The 21964-nt window shown below is 44.3% G+C and overlaps 1 protein-coding gene across 3 annotated transcripts in view; it reads left to right on the top strand.

The window, feature by feature from the left end:
* Positions 1-21964, top strand: part of ARHGAP18 (Rho GTPase activating protein 18) — an 843873-nt gene that overhangs the window by 189450 nt on the left and 632459 nt on the right. Inside the window, exon 2 of one of the 3 annotated variants that reach the window (XM_078648922.1) lies at positions 12789-12988. The exons of 1 other annotated variant lie outside the window; for it this stretch is intronic. In XM_078648922.1, the coding sequence (XP_078505048.1) occupies positions 12789-12988 (200 nt within the window). The remainder of the gene's footprint in view (positions 1-12788; positions 12989-21964) is intronic. One more of the 3 variants, XM_078648923.1, reaches the window with a different exon arrangement.

Below are 21964 nucleotides of genomic sequence, written 5' to 3'. Positions count from 1 at the left end.
CAAAAGGATTTAACCACGTTGAGGAAGATATCTAATAATGAAACCATAACATGTGTCAAAGCAGATAAGGGCGGCGCCCTCATAATTATGAACACTGTCATGTACGAAGCAAAAGTGTTGGAACACATCAGCGACACAACGACATATATGAAACTAGATGGAAATCCCACAATGGAATACATGAAAACCCTCATTAATATTCTGGAGAGAGCATTGGAAATGGGAATAATCAATACGAAAACTAAGAATTTCCTCACCAAATCCAACCCTAAAAGTCCTACTTTACGAATGCTCCCCAAGATCCATAAAAACGTGAACGACCCCCCTATGAGACCCATCGTGTCTACATGTGGGAGTCTACAGGAACCAGTTGGACAACTATTAGATAAATATTTGCAACCAATGGTACAAACAATGAGGTCATACACCAAAGATACGACACATTTCATCTCGAAATTAAGGAACCTACAACTGGAACCCAACTTAGAATTGATTCTATGTACGGCTGATGTAAGGTCCCTGTACACGTCAATACCCCACTCCTTGGGGATTGAAGCAATTGAACAATGCCTACTTAAATCGGATCTGGAAATACCATTTCAAACGTTCCTAATGGAACTCATGCTATTCACGTTGTACCAAAGCTATTTTAAACATCAAGAAATATGGTACCAGCAACTCGTGGGAATGGCTATGGGCAATTCAGCGGCTCCCGCGTATGCGAACATTTTCATGGAATACTACGAGGAAAATCACATACTCAACAACAGACAATGGACGGATCACCTCATCCTGTTCACAAGATATATAGACGATATCTTTATCGTTTGGAAAAGTACACAAGAGGAACTACAAGACAGACTGCTGGAATTCAATAAGATTGACCAAAGAATACAACTCACTTGGGAAATTTCAAATACTAGCGTTAACTTCCTGGATGTGAAAGTATCCATCAGCGGACAAACTATTGAGACAGACCTGTACACCAAGCCCACTGATAGGAATAACATGCTCCATTACAGCAGCTTCCATGAATCTAACCTTAAAACATATTTACCGTACTCACAAATGGCACGGGCTAAAAGAATCACATCTAACCCGGAGAAGGCTACACAGCGGATCAAAGAAATTGCATGCAAATTTCGCAACAGAGGGTATCCTGAAAATATCATCGAAAGTTCAATACAAAAAATTCATAACACTGACAGACAGAAACTTCTACAACCCAGTGCAAAAAAAGAACAGACACGCATAGTAGTTGTCTCAAAGTTTTCTACAAGCACCAACAAATTTAAAAAGATTATTTATCGACATTGGCCACTTTTGAATCTTGAACCAGACTTCAACCAGATCTTTCAGGAACCCCCCTTATTTGCACACACCAGATCACGCAACTTGGGTGAAATAGTGCGACACAAACCCACTACACCAGTCTGTTATTCGGGAACCAAACCATGTTTTAACTGTGGGAACTGCAATTCAATCATCCGAGGTAATACCATTGATCATCCAATGAAGGGCAATAAGATCAAATTGCAAGTTAACGCTACATGCGATACCAGTAACGTCATCTACGCTCTGAAATGCCCGTGTGGAAAACTCTACATCGGGAAAACTGAACGCAAGATTAAGACTAGGCTCGTTGAACACAAGTCCAACATTCGCCTGAAAAACACCAAGTCTACAGTAGCAGTACATTTCCACGAAGCGAAACATAACATTTCTCAATTAAAGTTCACGATATTGGAAACCATTCCAAAACAGGAGGGCAGAGACAATACAAAATTTCTTCTGCAAAGAGAAAATGAATGGATCCAAAAATTGTCAACCCAGAAGCCACTGGGGCTTAATGAACGAATTGAACTCTCTTGCTATCTGTAAGGTTGCTCATGGACTGTGGCAGTGATTACTGAACCTTTTAAGGAACACTGACTATAAATAACCTTAAGTTTATTTTTCTACCTATTGTATTATCATGTGTTAGATTCTCGTGCACTGTTTTTTTTTTTTTTCCCCAGTCCTGACCTTTTCCCAGCCCGGATAATCCCAGGGTTCAGTTTCCTTTTCCCTGCTTATTGTTACCCAACCTATGTCACTCTTGACCCCGCCCCACAGCCAGGTTATGAGGTAATTCAAGTATCACCAGGTCACTACATTTCCCATACTACATCATGATCCTTTGAATTTGTACACGGTCCCTTAACTCTCTTTTGAACACGCCCCCCTACTGTCCCACGTGACGTTGTTCCCTTAAGGAAACGAAACGCGGTCAATGGCGTTCCGCCTGAACCAGCGTGAAAGAAAGGAGGACCTCATTCAACATAACCAGGTCAGTCCGAGTCCACATCTCCCCATTGTTTGGTCTTAGATGTAACTATTCCTGAATACCGCCACGCGGTGACTGACGCGCTCCTACCTTTTCTTTTAGAACAACCGGCATACCTTCTGCAAGACGCACGTAAGCTGATTAGCGATGTGCATGTAAATAATTCCCGATCACATGGAACTTTTTCAGAATATCTAGTGGTGTACCCCATAGACATCCCCCCGCACCTTCCCCTCCTACCACCCAGGCCACTACATTGTGCATGAATGTATTTATTTTTCTTAAGCTCTGACTCGGTTAAACACTTTTTGATCGTAATGTTTTTTGTTTACAGTGTCCTTTCCCTGATGAAGGGGTGTTTGTTAACCCCGAAATGCATTGGATACATAAGGATGGCACTACGTCATGTTGAATTGAAATGAACAACCAGTAATATGAATATTACTTGATAAAGAAAGAAAACCTATGAATAAATAACCAAACGGAACTTTGCTTGTAAATCCTTATTTAACCCTCTATCATCCATAGAGGAAGTAAAGTGTGCCCATAAGGATGGGACCAGTGACCCACTGACCCCACACCATGGCCTGTTATATGTTGATGTCGAGGGACGCCTGACATCACTTGTGGAGCACCTCGAACGATTGAATAACTTTATGTGAAAATCAGCTGTGCGCCAGCCCTACCCACTTTACGATCTTCGCATCCCTCCATAAAATATGGTTGTGTTTCCGGACAAAGGCAAGGATTTGTTCCACGTGTTGGTAGCGTAGCGGTTTACACACTATAGGCCTGGGACCTTTTTGCGTTTTGGTGATCCTTCCCGGCACTCTGTGGGCCCTGTCGAATTCCAGGGGATGAGCGAAGGTCAGATCTGTAGCCTGTGCGAACCATGATTCCAGGAATTGGATACATGAGCCTTCTGAATCTTCGGATCCCTCCGGAATGCCGAAAATGCGCAGGTTCCCCCTCCGATTCCTATCCTCCAATTCAGCCAGCTTTCTTTTAGTGAAGTCCGAGGAAATGTGCAATTGTTTTAGAGCCGCAGACGTCTTGACTTCGATGTCTTCGAGTCGGCTAATCCTTGATTCCGTTTCTGTAAGGCGAGCGTTGGTGTCCCTTATGTCTTGACGAATTGCCACAACCTCCTCCTTGGTCGATCTGGCCAGGTCTTTCACCTCATCCAGCCTGCTTAGGATCATATCTATTGCGTCAGGTGTGACTTTCTTGGTCTTGTTAGGAGAACCTGGGTTAGAGTGGTCAGATTTGACCCTTTTCAGGGAGTTTTGATCCTTGGAATCCATTGTCCCAGTTCCAGTACTCAGATGGCACCTCGTGGGAGACGGTATTTATGGACGTATATCGTAGATCTTACAGCAGGACACTTGATCTGAGTAGGCTCCCCGGTGCACCCCGGCGTTCTTCCCCGTCTTGAAGTTGGCAGGTGAGTTAAATCTTCACCGCCATCTCTTGGACACAGGTGTATGACAATGAGTGACTAGGAGGCTGTATGACGCTTGTCTGTGGTGAAGGATTGGTAAGTCACCTTCTTAATCGTGCACCTAACGTTGTAGACTCACCTAGGAAAGTAGGGCTCAGGGAGCACATCAACATCGAAATCAGAGACCAGCCAGCAGTTATTTGCGGTCATTTGCGGACATTCCTAGCTTGGTAGGGCTTAGTATAGGTTGTGCCGCCATGAATAGGTGCCCGGTCTGCCAGAACACGTGGTGACATCAATATGAGCGCCGATCGTCGTGCGTTGGACGCTCGCGCTACTATTTGCCAGAAATGCACTCCTTGAATGACCAGATCCTCCTTACATATGATGTGGGGATCGTTGTTGGTGCGGGTATAGGCCGTAATCGCATGTCAGCGTGGTGGGGGAATTGAAGCGCATCAAGCCGTTATGAGGTCGTCGGCGGCCATCTTGGTAAAGGCTCCGTCCTGGTGAAGGCTCCGCGTGTCAGCTATAGCAGCCGTTACATGCCGGTAGTGAAGCAAGTTTACTCACGGATCGCTGGATAGAGACCGAACGGTGTCTCCAGATCTGCGGCGCATTGGTGAGTGTATCTCTCTCGGAAGGGTGTACCTGGAAACACCGTACACAATCCCTCCCGTCAGTGTCGCAGCAGCATGAGCGCTCCGAGATTACTCCAGTTTTTATGCCTCTCCGAGCTCCTTCACCTCCGAGACTCGGTTCGTTGCACTCCCCTCATATTCCGATTCACGGTGCCTATTCTTACACCAGGATTAGGCAAGGTAGAGAGGTTCCGATTCTGATTATTAGGCAGCATTACGGGAGGAGAAAAGTACAAAGGCGCCATTTCCCTCGGCGTCCAAACCACGCCCCCCCCGTTGGATCCAGACTGTGATGTCACAAATATAAACCCAAAATGGCTGCCAATAGGACCACCAGGAATAAGTAACACCCACTGTAGCGTAAGTAAACTTATAATTTTGATCATTTGTAGCCTTACAACACATACTATGAACATGTGGATAATGTTTCCATTGTAATTAAACAATACAACACTATATTAAACTCTATTAACATTTCCACAGTATGAGACAATGAACATTTAAGTTTGTATACTCTCTTAATCTTGCTTACAGTTTCCACTGCAAAAGAAAGGTAGGTGCCTAGGAGGCTCGCCTTTGGGCATTTGCATTGATTTCGGCACAACTTTTTTGCACCCACAATAAATAAGTTCTTTGCATGTCTTAGATGCCTCCAGAATGGTTGTCAAATGTGGTACCATTACTCCATCAATATGCTTCCAGCTCCAATCATTTAAATTTGGCATTTGTTGCATTGCCACTCCAGTCTGACCCCAAACATAGCCCCTTTGGTACTCAGATTAGTTAACGGGTTGAAGAAGAGCGTCTTGTGTAGGTGGGATGTTTTCAATAATTCTCTTGCCACTTGCAAACATGAAGTGGCAGTCTGTTACACTGCTTTGACAGACCGCTACAGAAGCATATGTACATTCAGTCACTTATCTAGAACGTACTTGTGCCTGCAGCAGATACATTTACTTAAACGCTGGCACAATCTTCTCATTCATATGGAGCAATGCTCTTTCAAGCATGGATGATGCTTGGTAGTACAGGTCCTATGTGTGTACCTTCACTTGTAGTTTGATTTGCCATGTAAAAGCTGTTTGTCAAGTCTTAAATCCAAGTTTTAATATGCATAAATCACATGTGAGAGATTATGTAGGTGTGCTATAAAGCATCTGGTTTGTGCTTAAAGATGAGATGTTCTTTTCAGTTCTCTAAGTTCTTTGTGCACTTACATGCCCCATGTCAAGTACTATATAGCGTATGCCATACCTAAAGCAACTGACATACATGTTCAGAAAAATATAAAGCCTCTGTTTCACCTATTGAGACAGTTACAGAAGCACAAATCGCCTCAGTCACTCACCAAAAACTATTTATACATGCAGCAGACTCAAAGTTAGTTGCAATGACACCTTCATTGCTCTCTATCGTCTAACACAGGCACTGAAGTATTTGTACAGCCACTTAGATATACATTTAGGCAGTCGTTATATTATAGCAGGCAGTTACAAACCAGCTCATTTACTTAAACATCTCATGGCACTGATCGAGGTGTACTCCTGCACTCTGAGATATGCAGGCAAGTACTAGCACAACCTTCTCAACCTTGTGCATAAATAGTCCTTCAAACATGGGTGATGGGTACTAGTGCAGACCCGGTCTGTGCCCTCACACTGCAAGCTTCACTTGGCATGGTATAGGTCTTTCTCAAGAGTCAAATATACTCAAAACACCCACATCAAGTCACTGCCCCACTCAGACACTCCTGCACATCTACTCAGTCAAAGACTCACTCAGACAGTGATGCACCCACCCACACATCCAGTGAGACACGTATGCAGGTAGTGCCAGACCCACTCTGACACACACATCCAATCATACACCCATTGATAACCTCACACACTTAGTCACACATTCACTGAGGCACTCACCCACACTCATTTTTAAAGGTTACAGGTAGGAAATAGATTTTTTTTAAAACCTTAGAAATTCACTGAAAAAAACAAAGGTTACAGGGACGTTCTATTTAGGCTCATATTTCACTTGTACAAAACTAGTGAACTTCAGCATTTATAGGTACTTGAGCTATCTATAACTTACTCTACCACAATGCACTGATTATGACCTCACATATTACATCATTCATGACATGGTCAGTGACATCATTGATGACATCATCTAGTGAGTGTCAGTGTTTTCTTAAAGTGTCTGAGTGTTAAATATATACACTAATTTACTACAAAACTCAAGTATAGTTTGTGTACTACTAAAGAGTAATACTATTACACATATGTGAGTGGCTGTGTGACTGTCTGTATCTGTTTGTGAGTTGGTGCCTGAGTGACTCGGTGTGTGAGTGGTTGTATGAGTGAGTGAGTGGCTTTGTGGGTGAGTGAGTGTGTGTGTCAGTATGGTATGGGTGAGTAAGTGGGTAGCTGAGAGGCTGAATAGATGAATGATGGGGTGTGTGAGTGGCTGCATGGGTGAGTGAGTGGGTGCATAAGTGGTGTATGGAAGAGTGTGTGGGTGTGTGAGTGACTGTATGGTAAATGAGTCAAAGTGAGAGTGGTTCTATGGGTGAATGTGTGCTTGTGTCAGTGACTGTGTAGGTAAGTGAGCAAAATCTCTCCCAGTTCATTTCATATGTTGTTCAGTCACTACGTTTTTATGGGCTTGTATGAACATGAGGAAGACTGCACTTTAGTACTGTATGAAATTGACACGGCTCCTAAGACTAAGAATTCTTATGTGGATTCACTTCATTGATTTGTATGACACTTAGGCTTAAACCTGTTATGCTAGTGTCATTTACCCTCTACTATTATAACCAAATCACTTACTCATCTTAGGAGTAGTGGAGCTACATGGTCTAAGGGTACTACTGGCTTTGACTAATAATTGTATATTGCTTATTTGCACTCTTGTACGAAAAGGGATTTGCTCCTTATTTTATAATTGTTTTTATCTGAAGCCGTATTGTTATAACTTTTAAAAATCATATGTGCTGCAAAATGCTTTTACTAGTATTTAACTTTCTAGTTTTGTATAAGTGAGTAATAGTTGTCTTCCTTTTTGTTTTTCTTTTATGGATTTATTGTTAAATCTGAAAAAAGATTTATGACTGAGTGAGTAAATGTGTTAGTATCTGTATGAGTAAGTGAGTGGAGGTGTGAGTAACTATGGGTCAGTGAGTGGCTGTATGGGTGAGTGAGTAGGTGTGTGAGTGGCTGTATGGGTGTATGATTGGGTGTTTTAGTGTTTGCATGTGTGAGTAGCTGCATTGGTGAGTGAATGAGTGCATAAGTGGTTATATTGGTGAGTTAGTGGCTATGTTAGTAGCTGTATGAGTGGCTCTATGAATCAGTGAGTGTGTGAGTACCTCTAGGAGTCTGTGAATGGGTTGTGAGTGGTTGAGCAGGAGTGGGTGTATGTGAAGTTGTATAGGGGTGTACATGGGTGTGTAAGTGGTCCTTGGATGATGTTATCAGTGATCTCATCACTGATGTTACTGACCATTTCCATGAGTGATGTAATATGTGAGGTCACAAGTAATGAATTACAGGGGCGTAGGTTATAGTTAACTCGGATAACTACAACTGTTGAATTTCACTGTTTTTGTATGAGTGAAATGTAAGCCTAAATATAAAGTACCTGTAACCTTTGCATTGTGTGGTAAAGGCATTCTTTGTAATGTCATACAAACAAAATGAGTTTTAGGCTTATCAAAATAGTTACTGAATGTTACAATGTATTCGATATTAGAACATTGGAATGTTGGGAGCTCCATTGAAAACAATGGAGTGCTCTGGGCTTATGATGGCTGGTATAAGCCTGGAGCTCCAACATTCCAATGTTTCTTTGTTCACAGCTCTGGCTGTGAACAAAGGCTTCAGGGAGCCTGAGGGGATCCCAATCCGCTCATGCTCCCAAAAGGCTTTGTTTTTTTTTGTTAGAACATTCTGTCCTCTAGTGACAGAATGTTCTAATAGCCTTATAGCCCTTCGTAGATGGGCTATACCTCTATTAAAGTCCCTCTCCCTTGTTAAAGGTCCTGTTTTTATTTTTTGTTTTTAAAAGTGCTGTTTTTAATGTGCTTTATAAGTAGTTGGGCATACTTTTTCAGTCTTCCTCAAACTATTGATCTTTATGTTCTCACCAAGCCTATAAACGTTATTAGAGCATTGGAATGTTGAGAGCTCCATTGAAGACAATGCAGCTCCAGAGATCTGTATTCACTGGTAAAGGCCCTCTTAACAGAGTGTTCTAAACTCCACAAGCTGCCAAGAGCAATCCATTCTATTGTTTAAAATCACAGTTAGCTCAACAGTCAAGCAAAGGTGAAGAGCTGAGCAGTAGCAATGGCAAATCCTCCAAGATATGTACAGTTTTGTGAAAAGCCTCAACAAATATCTTTCAATTTATTTGGACACCTTTACATTGGTGAATGGGTAAATAAATCCACTGGAGTTCAAATGGAGAAGCCTGGAAAACGTCACCAAAACTTTGCTGCACATGAACTGGATATCCTTGAAGAGCAGAGGGTTGAAACCAACACTAGAACAGCAACAAAATGGGCGACTCCAATATTCAGAGACTGGTTGGCAGAAAATGGGTATGTCCCAGACTTTGAGATGAAACCACTGCCTGAACTCTGTAGCCTTCTGAGACATTTTTAGGCAGAGGTAAGAAATGCTAAGGGGGAATGTTATAGTAATCAAAGCCTTTTATCAGCAAGGGCTGGACTAAATAGACAAATTAATAATCCTCCTTTTAGCAGAGCTGTTAATATCATGCATGATGCTGTATTTGCACCCGCTAACAATGTGTTAGTAGCAATTTTAAAAAAACGTCGAGAAGGTAAATATATCAGTATAAGAAAATAATTTATATCGGCACAGGACTTGTCATTGATAAAACACTGTGGTATCTTGAACTCTGATGAACCTCTGTCGCCCCAGTACAAAGTTTTTTTTGATACCCAACTACACCTTGCAAGACGTGGCAGGGAAGGATTACGGGAGTTGCCTAAACATGCTTTCACCTTACAGGTAGATGAAAACAACCAAGAATATGCAACCTTAACTTTTAGCGAACAAACAAAAAACCACAAAGAAGTAGATGAGAAATTCAGATACCAAAACAGAGGTCGCATCTATGCCCAGGCAGGCAATGATATGTGTCCTGTGAAATCTTTAAAATGTTATATTTCCAAATTGCCCAGAGGTTGCACATGCTTCTATGTTCAACCAATGAAACTTACTGTGGAGGATGCTGTAAGTGCCTCTGTTTGGTATTTTAAAAAGCTTCTTGGGAAAAACACAATTGGAAGACTAATGAAAGAAATCAGCAGAAGAGCAGGATTAAGTCGCATTTACACAAACCATTGTCGGCACGCTACAGCTGTGCAATTGCTTGCAGATAATGGTCTTGAAGCTCGACAGATTATGGCAGTCACTGGCCACAAAAGCGAAACCAGTGTACAGAGTTACTGGAAAGCTTCATCTGAAGATCGAAATATATGGTCCACTGTACTAGCAAATGCAGGTGACAATACCAAGAAAAAAATATCTAACAAATACATAAATGGGCCAGAAACTTGTGTAGAAATAGAAGACAATCCTTCTTTGAAGATACCAGGGAGCAGAGCAGATCACAATAAGAAAAAATTATTACTGATGTTTTCTCTCACTGTAACATCACATTTAATGGCAATGTACAATTTTTATTGAAATGAAACCTTATAAATGAAAATTTATTGTAACAAATTTTTTCTGATGGTGGTTATGCTTTGCAAAGTTCCTTATTTCCAAAAGTATTAGTGTGCATGTTTAACTCCTAATTTTGTAACTTGTTATTCCATGATTTAGTACTGTAATTGTAGTACAAGGTGATGTTAATGGGATAATAAATAACATTTTTTCACGAACTTAGCTGTCTGTTGTTTTTTATTCTCCCTATCTGTACACAGTTTCATACCACTGTACAAAGGGAAACTTCTTATGGTAACCGCTTAGAGTGTTACTGCTTCCACTAAATATTTTCCAGCAGATAAAGAGTTTCATTGTGCAAAAGTCTGAAAAGTATGGGTTTTCTTGTTTTGAAATAAATCGCCTTGTGTAGCCCCCTTGGATTTGCTCCATCCAGTCATATCCATCAATGCCATTGTTTCAATGAAACCGACAATAGCAAAACATTGGCAGGCCTGGCACTAAGATTGACTATATATATATATATCTTTTTTTCTATAGTTTTCTATAGCGCAAACTAGACCCAAAGATATCAGGGAGCAGATCTACAAAAAAAGTGCCACAGTGCGGCATCCCAAGCCCTTTGGCTGCACCACGCTGCAGCACTTTCAGAGCAAAGGAATGCAACATATCTACAATAATATGTCGCATTCCTGTGCTCTCCCCTGCGCTGCCACAGAAACAGCTGCCATGCGCCGGCGCAGGCACCCTGGCACCATGGTGCAAGGATGCCTGCGTCATGGGGAGATTGCTTTTGTGCAGGAAGGGGCCCCTTCCTGCACAAAAGCAATCACTGCAGGCATTTTCCTCTTTCAATGCGTGCTGTAGAATGCAGCACACATTGGAAGAGGAAAAAACGAGGAGAAAACATTTCTCCTCGTTTCGCTTGGCTACACCACCCCTAGCAAACTGACGCATTTCCAGGTTTACGATTTCTTGTAAATCTGAAAATGCATCAGTGGACATGGGTGTTGTGTGGGAACACCCACAGCAAAACTAATGTCCTGCCCCTAACACGCAAAGTGTTGTATGAACAGGGGCGATATTTACAAGCACAGGTTAAGTCACTCAGGGTGACTTTACCTGTACTTGTAAATATTCGTTAGCAGGCTACGCCACCGGTGTGTCACACAACGTGATGCACCGGTGGCGCACGGGGCTTGCAAATCTTCCCCCAGGTATCGGAGCGCTTTACATGAGCACCAGTTTCTTTTACAGATGGATACATTAATTTTTGTAAGGCACAGGGAGATTAAGTGATTTGCCCAGAATCACAGGATGCTGAGCGCCGTTACAGAGATTTGAACCCGGTTCCCCAGCTTCCAGGTCAACAGCTCTAGCCATAAGGCTACATCCTCTCCCCATATTTAGTGAAATAAGGTGACAATAAAGAGATATCTTCACACCACTGAAAATGTGCGCTTCTATCACTGGCAAACACAATATTCAAGTTTTATTATCAATCTGCACTTACATCAACTTCCCAATAAATATAGACGATCTTCCCTGTGTGCTTCTCTTGACAGTATGTCAGTATTCAATACTGTAAATTCAATACACCTCGTCCAGCTTTTGGAAAACTGTTTAGGGTATTTCATTTAAATCAGGCTAAATCTCAGCAAACGCTACACCAATACCTCTGCATTAACTGGGAGACACAAAGCATGCCATCTGTACAGCAAACAAATTCCCCTGCAAGAAAACCCGGCGGCCTCAACAGTGCCCCTGACCTCCAATCACAACTTCTCCTTGAAATAGCTCAGGGAAAAACGGTTCCGTCTTTACCTGCCATGTGCAAAACATCATCTCAGTCTGTCTGCTAATATCACCTTCCCTTCTGTAGCTGAAAAAAAAAACTGCACTTCACAAAGAGCAAAGCCCCTCCTGTCAAAAAACACGAGTAAAACGGTGCGCTTTCTAGCTTCCGGAGTAGTATAACCTGGGGTGGGCTCTTCCTTATTTACAAAATGTCGACTTCATACCAGGAGCATGCGCAGAATAATCACCAATTCCCATAACGGAAAACATCTTTCCTTTCCTGGTTTCAATTTCATGAATGCCCTGTCATCGTCGATCCTAATTAAATGTTTCCTTCAGGCAGTGGAGTCGGAGTTTGGTGTTTAAAATCATCCGGCAGAAACAAAGGTAGGTTTATTTATTTTCCTGCGTGCGTGCGTGCGTGCGCACGATGTGCAGACCTGGCTGCAACTATACTGTTTAATCTACATGACAGGTAATGTCTAACCCCGGGCCAATGCTCTAATAGCCTTATAGCCCGCCGTAGCGGGCTATACCGGCTGTTAAAGGCCCGCTGGATCGTTAAAGGCCCTCGTCTTCGGCTCGGGCCTTTAACGATCCAGCGGGCCTTTACAAGGCTATAGTGGTAGCGTCGACCTATATTTCAGGATTTTGTCTGCTTGGGGAAGGGATTTCGACACTAGTTTTCTCTATGTGCGTTCAGATATTAGGATATCATACATTTGTATAGCTTTGCTTTTTGAAAATAATAAATCAGGAGATATATTTTGGGCAGAGATAATAAAAGGGGAGTCGCTTGTATTGTCCTTTAAATTGCAGCAGAATATATTTATTATTTTAACACTGTTCTGTAAAGCTTATGGCTCTTTTCTGCTGTTCTTCTTTTGAAGCCGCAGATCTGGCCAACCTGCCATGAACCATGGAAGTTCCCCAAGAAGCACAAGAAGGCCCCCCCTTGACCGTTCTGGGTCCCAGGATTCCTTGGACGAGCTTTCTTTGGATGATTATTTCACAGAAATTCAGAACATCAACGAAACCAGTAATTCAAGTCAGGAAGAAAAGGATGATGTGGTGTTTAAGGAGCCTGATGGTAAATAAGCAAAAATGTGATTGATTGTTAATTTCATTTAGATGTGGAATGGAATTATAACATACAGTATGCTATTTGGTTGGAATACTTCGACTGGGCACACATCTCATTGTGAACTTTGTGCGTGAAGTTTTAGTACTTTAGCATATAAAATATTATTTACTGTCTGTTACTCAATGATGTAATGAACAAATAATCCTCATAATGTCCTTCTAAGTGTTTGCTCTCGGAATTTCTCTGCCATTTATTTTTAAAAGACTATGGGTCAGATGTACGATTATAGCATTTGGTAACTCGCAAATTGCGAGTTGCAATTTGCGTGTCGCAAAATGCTATGTACAACAGTGTCTGAGACACTGTTTGCGATTCCCAGTGGGGTAGCAAATTGCATGCCTCTTAAATATTAATGAGGCTGTTGCGGTTTGCAACCCAATTGGGAATGGCTAGCACCCCTAGGGATGGTGGCCTGCTGGGGTCAGCAGACCTCCATGTTTGGGACTGCTTTGTCAATAAAGCAGTATTTTTTTTAATGCAGCCCGTTTTCCTTAGAGGAAACCGTGGTGCACTTAAAAAACTAAAAATGAAACTTTTCAGTTGAATTTTTTAAGGGCAGGCAGTGGTCCCTGGGACCACTGCCTGCTTAAAAAAAAATATTTGCGCATGCATTCCCAAAGGGGAAGGGGTCACCTGGGGACCCATTCCCATTTGCAAATGCCTTACCACCCAAGGTGGTAGACTGCGAGTGTTTTGCAACCGCAATTGCTGTCGCAAAACATTCATACATGGGTTCTGGACTCGCTATTAGGAAGGGACGTCCTTGGCATGCCCCTTCCTAATAGCGAGTCGCTAACTCTATTTTGCGAGTCGCTAATTGATTAGCCACTCACAAAATAGGGTTCGTACATTGGCCACACATTTTGTGCAGTCGCAAACAGGCCTAATCCCCTTTGTGACTGCAAAAAACTGTCGTAATTCTGGCCCTAACTCATCCAAGAAGAGGCATTATGATACTTCACGAGACATTCTGCTTTATACAGCTATAAAGCGCATTAGTCTTTACAGCAAGCTAAAATAATCTAGTGGTACTTGGGAGAGTGCCTAAAGATGGTTTATTATAGCCAGTATATGAGAGTTCAAGTAAGTACTCAGAGGAAAGCCAATAACCGGAAATAAAAAAGGAAGTCTTGGTGTCAGAAGGTTAGGTAGAATTCAGTGGCAATCCAATATAAAGCAAACAATGAGAATGCGGTTGGAAGACTGTTTTAGTGACTTACTTAAATCTAAAGTGTTTAGGAAGCAGTGGTCAAATTTACCTACAAACGTCTTGGTGCACATCTTCATCTCCTTTAATTCTGACAAAACAAAATTCAAAAGTTTGTTTTCGACCCTAGCTAAACTGCACAAACCTTTATTTAATGATGATTTTACCTGCAGGTGATATGGCCAAAATAATGCAGAATACATGATTTCGTCCACTGTCAATCAGCGAATGAGTTTTATGTTCCAACGGTGCTTGACCTGGATACATTGAAGTGCTTGTACTCACTTTCCCAGGGTACCGGTTTACCCATTTTAAAGACTGACCAATGCAAGACTCAGGCATCCTTATTCGAATATACAGTGTCCTCTTCTCACTCCTAGACTGTTAAGAAGGGTGAGGCAGTTGCACAGCATAATTACTGAGAGTAGAGAAGGGGCTGACAATGAGGTCAAACATTAATTGGGGAGTAGACACTGGGAGGTGACAGAAGATGAGAATTGATGAGGCACGCTACAGCGGGCACCCCAATGAAGAATAGCTAAAAAGTAAAAAAAAAAAAAAAAAGAGGTGACAACCAATGCAGTATGGAGGCACTGGTTGAAAACGAGGTGGAGCTCATGAGAGGACAAAGAAAACCGAGGTGAGCTGCAAACCCAAAGGCCAGAATCAAGAGCTATTCCACTGCCCAAAACCTAAAACATTCAAATAGATTAGGGTGCTCAGAAGAGGGAATCTTGCATGCATAAAAAAGAGATATACAAATCAACCAAATACCGAATTTGGTGAAAACGTTTTCGGGTGGGCACCCTTGTATGGTAAATATGGTGTACTGAATTCGAAGGGGACCATCAGCTGGGTTCATTGAATGGAGGGAATGCAGATGCAGGTTAGAATGTGATACTAGCTTTCCTTACTAATGCATTTATTACTCCTAAATGATGTAACCTCCGTGAAAAGTGTTGAAAGTAATACTCTTTTTGCATCTGAAATGATCGTGATTGGCCAGAGACCCTCATTCCCTTTGACATTAGATGTTTTTTAGGAGACGTGGGAGAAGTCAGGGTGGGGTCATTATATTGATGGCTGTAGGGGTTTGGCTTGTGAGGCTCAGCGCGTTAAGTACTTAGGATTATACCGGCATTGGCAGCTTGCGCCGAGAGACAATACAACAGACACACAGCAGTACTGGTCTGCGCCGTAAGTCACGAGCGACTCCAGCACCTTTATTTATGCTCTCTGGCCAAGCCTGGCCAGAGAGTGATACATAGTATGAAGGTGCTTCCGGGGCTTCATCTCCTGGGGCTAGCGACTAGACCGCTACATCCCAACCCAAATTGGTCCTTTCAAACAAGTAACACACAATAAGTGTCAACACACATAGTCAGCTAGTCTCTTATTGGGTTGGGGATTCCTCCTGAGATGGTACAGGTGTCGGCGGCCTTCTTGTTCTCGTTGGGGGCTCATCGGCCTTTGGTCATTAACAATGTCCTCGACACTGGTGACATCACTGGGCGGTGACTTTACTGGACTTTGATATGAAGCATCACTAGAAGTGCTTCCAACATCCGCCTGGTGCAATTCGGTGGATCTTGTCTGCCCACTGCCTCGGGCTGTCTCGACTGGGACTGGAACTCTTTTGAACCATGAGATGTTTCTTGTCACGGTTTCGCCATTCCTTTATGCAGTGACCGCGGTTCCATTGGTTGACTTCACAGTCCTTACCCAGGGCTCATATGGAGTCCGGAACTTTCCTCCACTCCACCGACTCCGCAGCAACACGGAACATCCAGGCGTCGCCGACGACTTGCCCTGTCGTTGGTTTTTTGTCATTGTGCTTGGGCACCCGCAGGATCATATGGATCTTGCCTCCAGTTGTCGGCCATGGGTAGCATGTCCCGCCGAGACCCGTCAACATAAGAGACCAGGGCGACCGTTGTGTGGTGCAATGGGGCGTGCTGCGGTATTCTCTCAGAAATCGTTGTAGGGCAACCTCTGGATCTGTGTTCTCAGCTACCGCTGTGCGCAGTATCTTGTTGGTGGTGCGCATAAACCTCTCGACTTCCCCATTGGCTTGTGGCCACTGCGGGGTGATTCGGTGGTGTTTGATTCCTACTTGTGTCAAGAAGTCTTTAAACTCGCTGCCCTAGAACGGGGGCCCGTTGTCTGTCTTGATAACGTGGGGCAGACCAAATAGGGCAAATTATTTCTCCAACACCGGTTGTAGATAGGTAAACGCGGTGGATGGCAGAACTTCAACGATTGGATATTTAGTGTAGCTATCGATAAGAACAGCTGTGACTCTCCTGTCAGGGAAACTCCCAAAATCGAGTTTTACCCATGACCATGGTGAAGGGGCTGGATCTTCGGTGATTACCGGTGCTGGGGCTTCAGCGCTGCTTGTGAGTTGACAAGCTCTGCAGTTGTGTACCACGGTGTCTAGGCTGTCCTCCAGGTCTGGAAACCATACCTTTTCCCTCATCCTTGACTTCATTCTCCCGATGCCTTGATGTCCCTCATGCGCGAGGATCGTAGCTCTTTCTTGTAGGCTTTGTGGTATGACAATACGTGAGCCCCTTAATGTAATTCCGTTCTCCGCAGAACTAAGTTCATTACGAACTTTCCAAAACTTGCCCAGGCGGTTCCTGTCAGGCTCACTCCATCCTTGGGTGTTCTTAAGGAATCCGTCCCAGGATCCTTCCTTTACAGCATCAGCTACACATCGGAGAATCATGTCTTGGTCCCTGTGAGTCTTGACTTTTTCTACAGAGAGCGCTCGCGGGCATGACCACTGGGTGCTCATGTTGACGAATTCCTCTGTATTTGTCTCTTGGTCACTGCCTGTGTCGGCTGCCAGTGCTGGGTGACGAGATAAGAAGTCATCAGGGTTCTTCGCGCCTGGTCGATATATTAGTTCCATCTGGTAATGTTGTAATTGTACGGCCCACCTTTCTAACCTGGGGGGTGGGTGCGGCGCAGTCCCTTTGAACAAGGGGAGAAGGGGTGGATGGTTCGTGATGACTCGAAAAGGGTGACCGCTCACATACAAATGAAAATGGTTGCATGCCCACTTGATGGCCAGTGCTTCTCGTTCTATTTGTGAGTATCGGGATTCTGTAGCCGTGAGCGCTTTGCTTGCAAAAGCTAATGCGACCCAGGTTCCTGGTTCAGTTTCTTGGGTCAGTAGGGCCCCCAGGCCTACTGGGCTAGCATCTACTAGCAACTCTGTGCGGCGAGTGGTGTCGAAATAAAGTCAGGTCTGTTGGACAGTACGACCATGGCCTATTTGCTTGAAAGCTTTGTCTTCCTCGGGGGTCTATCTCCAGGGGTTTCTTTCTTCGTGAGGTTCCGCAGTGGCTCTGCAATGGTTGCCAGATTTGAAATGAAACGCCCGCAATATGTTGCCATCCCTAGAAAGCTTCTCACTTCGAAAGCGTTGGTTGGAGCGGGGGCGAGCTGGATTGCTCTGGACTTCCTGGGATCTCCCTTGACCCCTTCCGAACTGAACACGTATCCAAAGAAATCAATCGTTTTGCGAAAGAATTGGCATTTCTCATTGTGGAGGGTTACGCCATGTTCTGCCAGCCGCTGGATCGTGTCTCGTAGCTGTTGGTGGTGGTCTTCGAGAGTTTTTGAATGAATAAGGATATCGTCGCTTACGTTAAGGACGTCGTGGAGGCCTGACAGGATCTCCCTCATAGTGTTCTGAAATATCTCTGCTGCGGAGGATATTCCAAAGTTCAACCTCTTATACCGACGAAGTCCCAGATGGGTCGAAAATGTGGTTATGTATCTGCTTTCCTCTGCTGATTTTAGTTGATGAAAACCAGCGTTTAGATCTAACTTAGAAAACCACTGGGAGCCATTAAGGTCGGCTAGGATGTCGTCCACAGTTGGTGTTAAATGCCTCTGTCATTTTATGGCTTGATTGGGCATCCTCATATCAATGCAGATCCGGATCTTCCCTGGCTGCTTTGGCTTCTCAGCGATTACCATTGGGGATACCCATGGAGTTGGACCTGTTACTTTCTCAATTACCCCTTGTTGTTCTAGCTTCAGGAGTTCTTGCCCTACCAGTGGCCGGAGATGAAAGGGGACTCATTGGTGCCTTAGCGCTACAGGTTTTACCGCCTTATCTATATGCAGCTTTACTGGTGGTCTTCTTATGCTCCCTAGTCCTTTGAATAGTTGTGGGAATAAGTACAGAATGTCATCGGTTTGGAGGAGTTTTACTGCATTTGCGAACGCAATTAAGTTGAGGTCTTCGGCAGTGTGACTTCCAACTAGTATATCTGCTTCTCTATCTACAACATGGAATGATGTTGTTTCTTCTTGGGTCTCTGACTTCACTCGGACGGTCATTTTCCCTCTCAGGGTAAGTGGCTTTTGGCTCCCATATGTCAGAATCCTGATTTTGGATGGAGTGAGTTGTGGCCTCGGGTTTAAATTTTTGTAATGCTGTGATCCCATTACGTTAACTGTTGCTCCGGTATCAATCAGGCCGGTTACTGGGGAACCATCGATTTCGATATTGCACTTGAGTTGCGGTCCTCATCTCTTTTTGAGGTCACTTGCAAACGATACAAAGTAGCATTCTTTGTCTTTTTCTGTGGAGGAGTCATCCAGGCGCTGATGGTTGCGATGGTTGATCAGTTTGTTGACAGAGCGCGGTCTCCATCATCGTTGAACGGGCATCCGGTAATTCGTGTGATCGAGTGAGAATCAGGACTTCTTCTAAGGAGATGCGGGGTTATCGAAGTATGAGCATCCGCAGCGTCTTGTTGCGACAGCCGTGGATGAGTTGCGCCGTCTTCTCTTTGGCCTGATCATCCTCAATGCAGGTACTCGCCAACTCTCTGAGGCGTGCATGGAAAGTGTCCATCGATTCTCCTTCTCTCGGTCTTGCTTGCCTAAGTTTGAACCTTTCGTAGTGTGGGTTGAGTTGTGGGTCAAAATGGGCGTTCAAGGCTTTGACTGCGGCATCATAGTCCGTGGGCGCGCCAGTGTTCGCGAGATGCTCAAATAACTTGTATATTTCGTCTCCGGCAAAATGTAAAAGCAGCGATCTTTTGACTGCTCCGTCCGTCTCCCTCGTTGCCACAAAGTAATTATCGAGATGGCCAACCCACACCTTCCACCTTGGTGACGCAGTGGCAGGGTCAATGAGCTCACTAAAAGGTGGGAGTGCGGTAATCTGGGTGTGCACGGGAAGTGGTAGTGCCTGCTGTGGGGCCACTGGTTGTTGAGCTGCTTGTGCCCCGGGATTCGACATGTTGCCTCTTCACTTGTTTGCAGCACAAGCGTCTTGCCAGATGTCTCCGCCTCTTTGTGCCTTTGTGCTGGGTTTTGATGATTTAGCCAGTGCTTGTTTGTATTTACTTATTGTTTCTTCTGTTTTGAGGGTGTTGTTAGTTCTCTAAGTGTGATATGTGTGCCCCCAAGCGATTTGCCATGACGTTTCTTTCCTCTTTTCTCCTGTTACATGTGTGCCCCAGTTGTGTTTACCGCTGCTTGTTTGGCTTGGGGTGCTGACCGGGTTATTCCGCCTCACGTTGTTATTTCAGTGTCTGACGTCGGCGGATAGAGCCCTCGGGTCTTGCCTGCTGCTGCGCGGCCTCGCGTGTGTTCCTTCACGCTGGTTTTGCCGTTGGAACGGACTGCTCACGCTTCTGCGCATGCGCGCCTAGTTCACAGGGGAGCTGGAGTCTCAAGCAGCGCCGTGACTCTGGCGATCAGCGAGCGCGGCGCCGTCCACAGTTGGAGCACTCTTGGGCGCCGGCCGGATTGTGTGCCTCTCACCTCTGGTCTCGCGGACAGCGTCACTCCTTCTCTGCCGCCTCGTTTTTGTCGGGTTTGCGTGCTTGCTGGTTCCGTTTCTCACGGCAGGTGAGTGTCGTTCTTCTTAGCCTGGGCATTCAGCACGTAACGACATCCCACCTTTGTCGCCAGTGTACGGGTTTGGCTTGTGAGGTGCAGCGCGTTAAGTATTTAGGATTATACCCGAATTGGCAGCTTGCGCAGAGAGACAATACAACAGACACACAGCGGTACTGGTCTGCGCCGGAAGTCACGGGCGACTCCCGCACCTTTATGTATGCTCTCTGGCCAAGCCTGGCCAGAGAGTGATACATAGTATGAAGGTGCTTCCGGGGCTTCATCCCCAGGGGCTAGCGACTAGGCCGCTACAATGGCTATGGCTCTTTTGCAAATTAACGCTTCACCCTCACCCAGTGGGAGATAAAACGAGGGTCTTGTTACTTTTAATATATTAGATTTTACTTATAAAATGGAAGTGATCTTGGGAAATGCCCCTTCTAAACTCGGGGTTCTTCTTTCTTTTATTAACCACACTCGGATCTTGTGTATACATTTATACAATGCTATTCATGGTAAGACGACCGAGGATGTGATTATGTAATTTGGCACTTTTTAAATGTCTTTTGTTTCTCTCATCCCTGTAAACACACAGTTCTGATGATTCTTGGTAATTTTCAATCCCCACCCCAGCAGAGATTGTTATTTGTATGGAGGATTGCACCAGGGAGTGGTAGTTTAGACCAAGTCCTTCTTAAGCATACCGCACAGGGAGATTTGATGATTGAGTTGTCATTGGACCACAATCTGGTTAATCTCATGAGTGTAGGGTCTGTGCTCTCGGGTAATAGTGTTCAGACATTTAACGGTCTAGGAACTGGGTCTTACATTGACTATATATGTATGTGTCAGTGGGTTTATTGTTTTCTCTCTGACATTTTTTAGTGGACTGGATCATCTCTAGCTAACATAATCCTCTTTCTGTTAGTTTCCACTGAGATAAGAAGCAGGCTGTTTCCCGCCATTCTTTTAAAGCCCCAGTTAACCTTAAAGATCAGAGGCAAAGATTAAAGTGGGATAAAGTCAGTGGCAGCTTCCGCTCAAGTCAGGTGGGGGTATTAGGGAAATAATAAATAAAAAATGTACCTGTCCTGTTGCTGCCGGCCGCCTCAGTGCTCCTCCTCTCTCCTGCTGCTGATGGTGTCCCAGCAGTCCCTGAGACACCAGAACAGACTCCTCACCCAATCCCAGTGCTGCTCTCAATAGTATGAGAGCAGCACCAGGATTGGTCTGAGCGGCCTGGTTTGCTTGGGAGTCTGTGCTTCTTCACCAACCCGGCTGTGCAACACAGCTGGGTTGAAAAAAACTAAGTGTGCATGTCTGTTTGGCAGGCCTCAGATGGATGGCCAAGCCGACATTGTCACTTTGCAGTGCTACTACCACTCCTCCTCCCAACCATGGCTGGGCCCCACCCAAGACGCCCTGGCTCAGTTAGTTAGCGGGAAAATAAATAATAATATTGCTTTATTATCATTTTATTTTTCGCCGACTGACTCTGTGGGACGGCACGCCTCTGCCATTATGGAGGAGCTGCCCCTGGATAAAGTGATTCCTGAGGTTTTTATTGCTTGTAATTCAGAACTCCAGATTTGTCCCACTGAAAATGCCCCTTGGTATATTTCTATTAAGCGCTTTTGATACTGTTTGCACCCATGTTAACTCTACCATTTTGAAGCCAGGGCAGTCAGGACTTTCAGTCCAGAGTTGATGGTTTGAGGAGAACGGCACGAGGGCGTTCATGGCACTCCTAGCCATGCTAAAAAAAAACTCGAAATAGTGATGAAGTGAGAGTGTAGAGCTAAATATAGAGCAACCTTAAAACATAGGAGGTCTGAATTGAAGAG

This window comes from Lissotriton helveticus, chromosome 6 (assembly GCF_964261635.1).
Source record: "Lissotriton helveticus chromosome 6, aLisHel1.1, whole genome shotgun sequence".
Classification (NCBI taxonomy): domain Eukaryota; kingdom Metazoa; phylum Chordata; class Amphibia; order Caudata; family Salamandridae; genus Lissotriton; species Lissotriton helveticus.
Note: the sequence above shows the minus strand (reverse complement) of the source record. Positions and strands in the feature narration are given on the sequence as shown.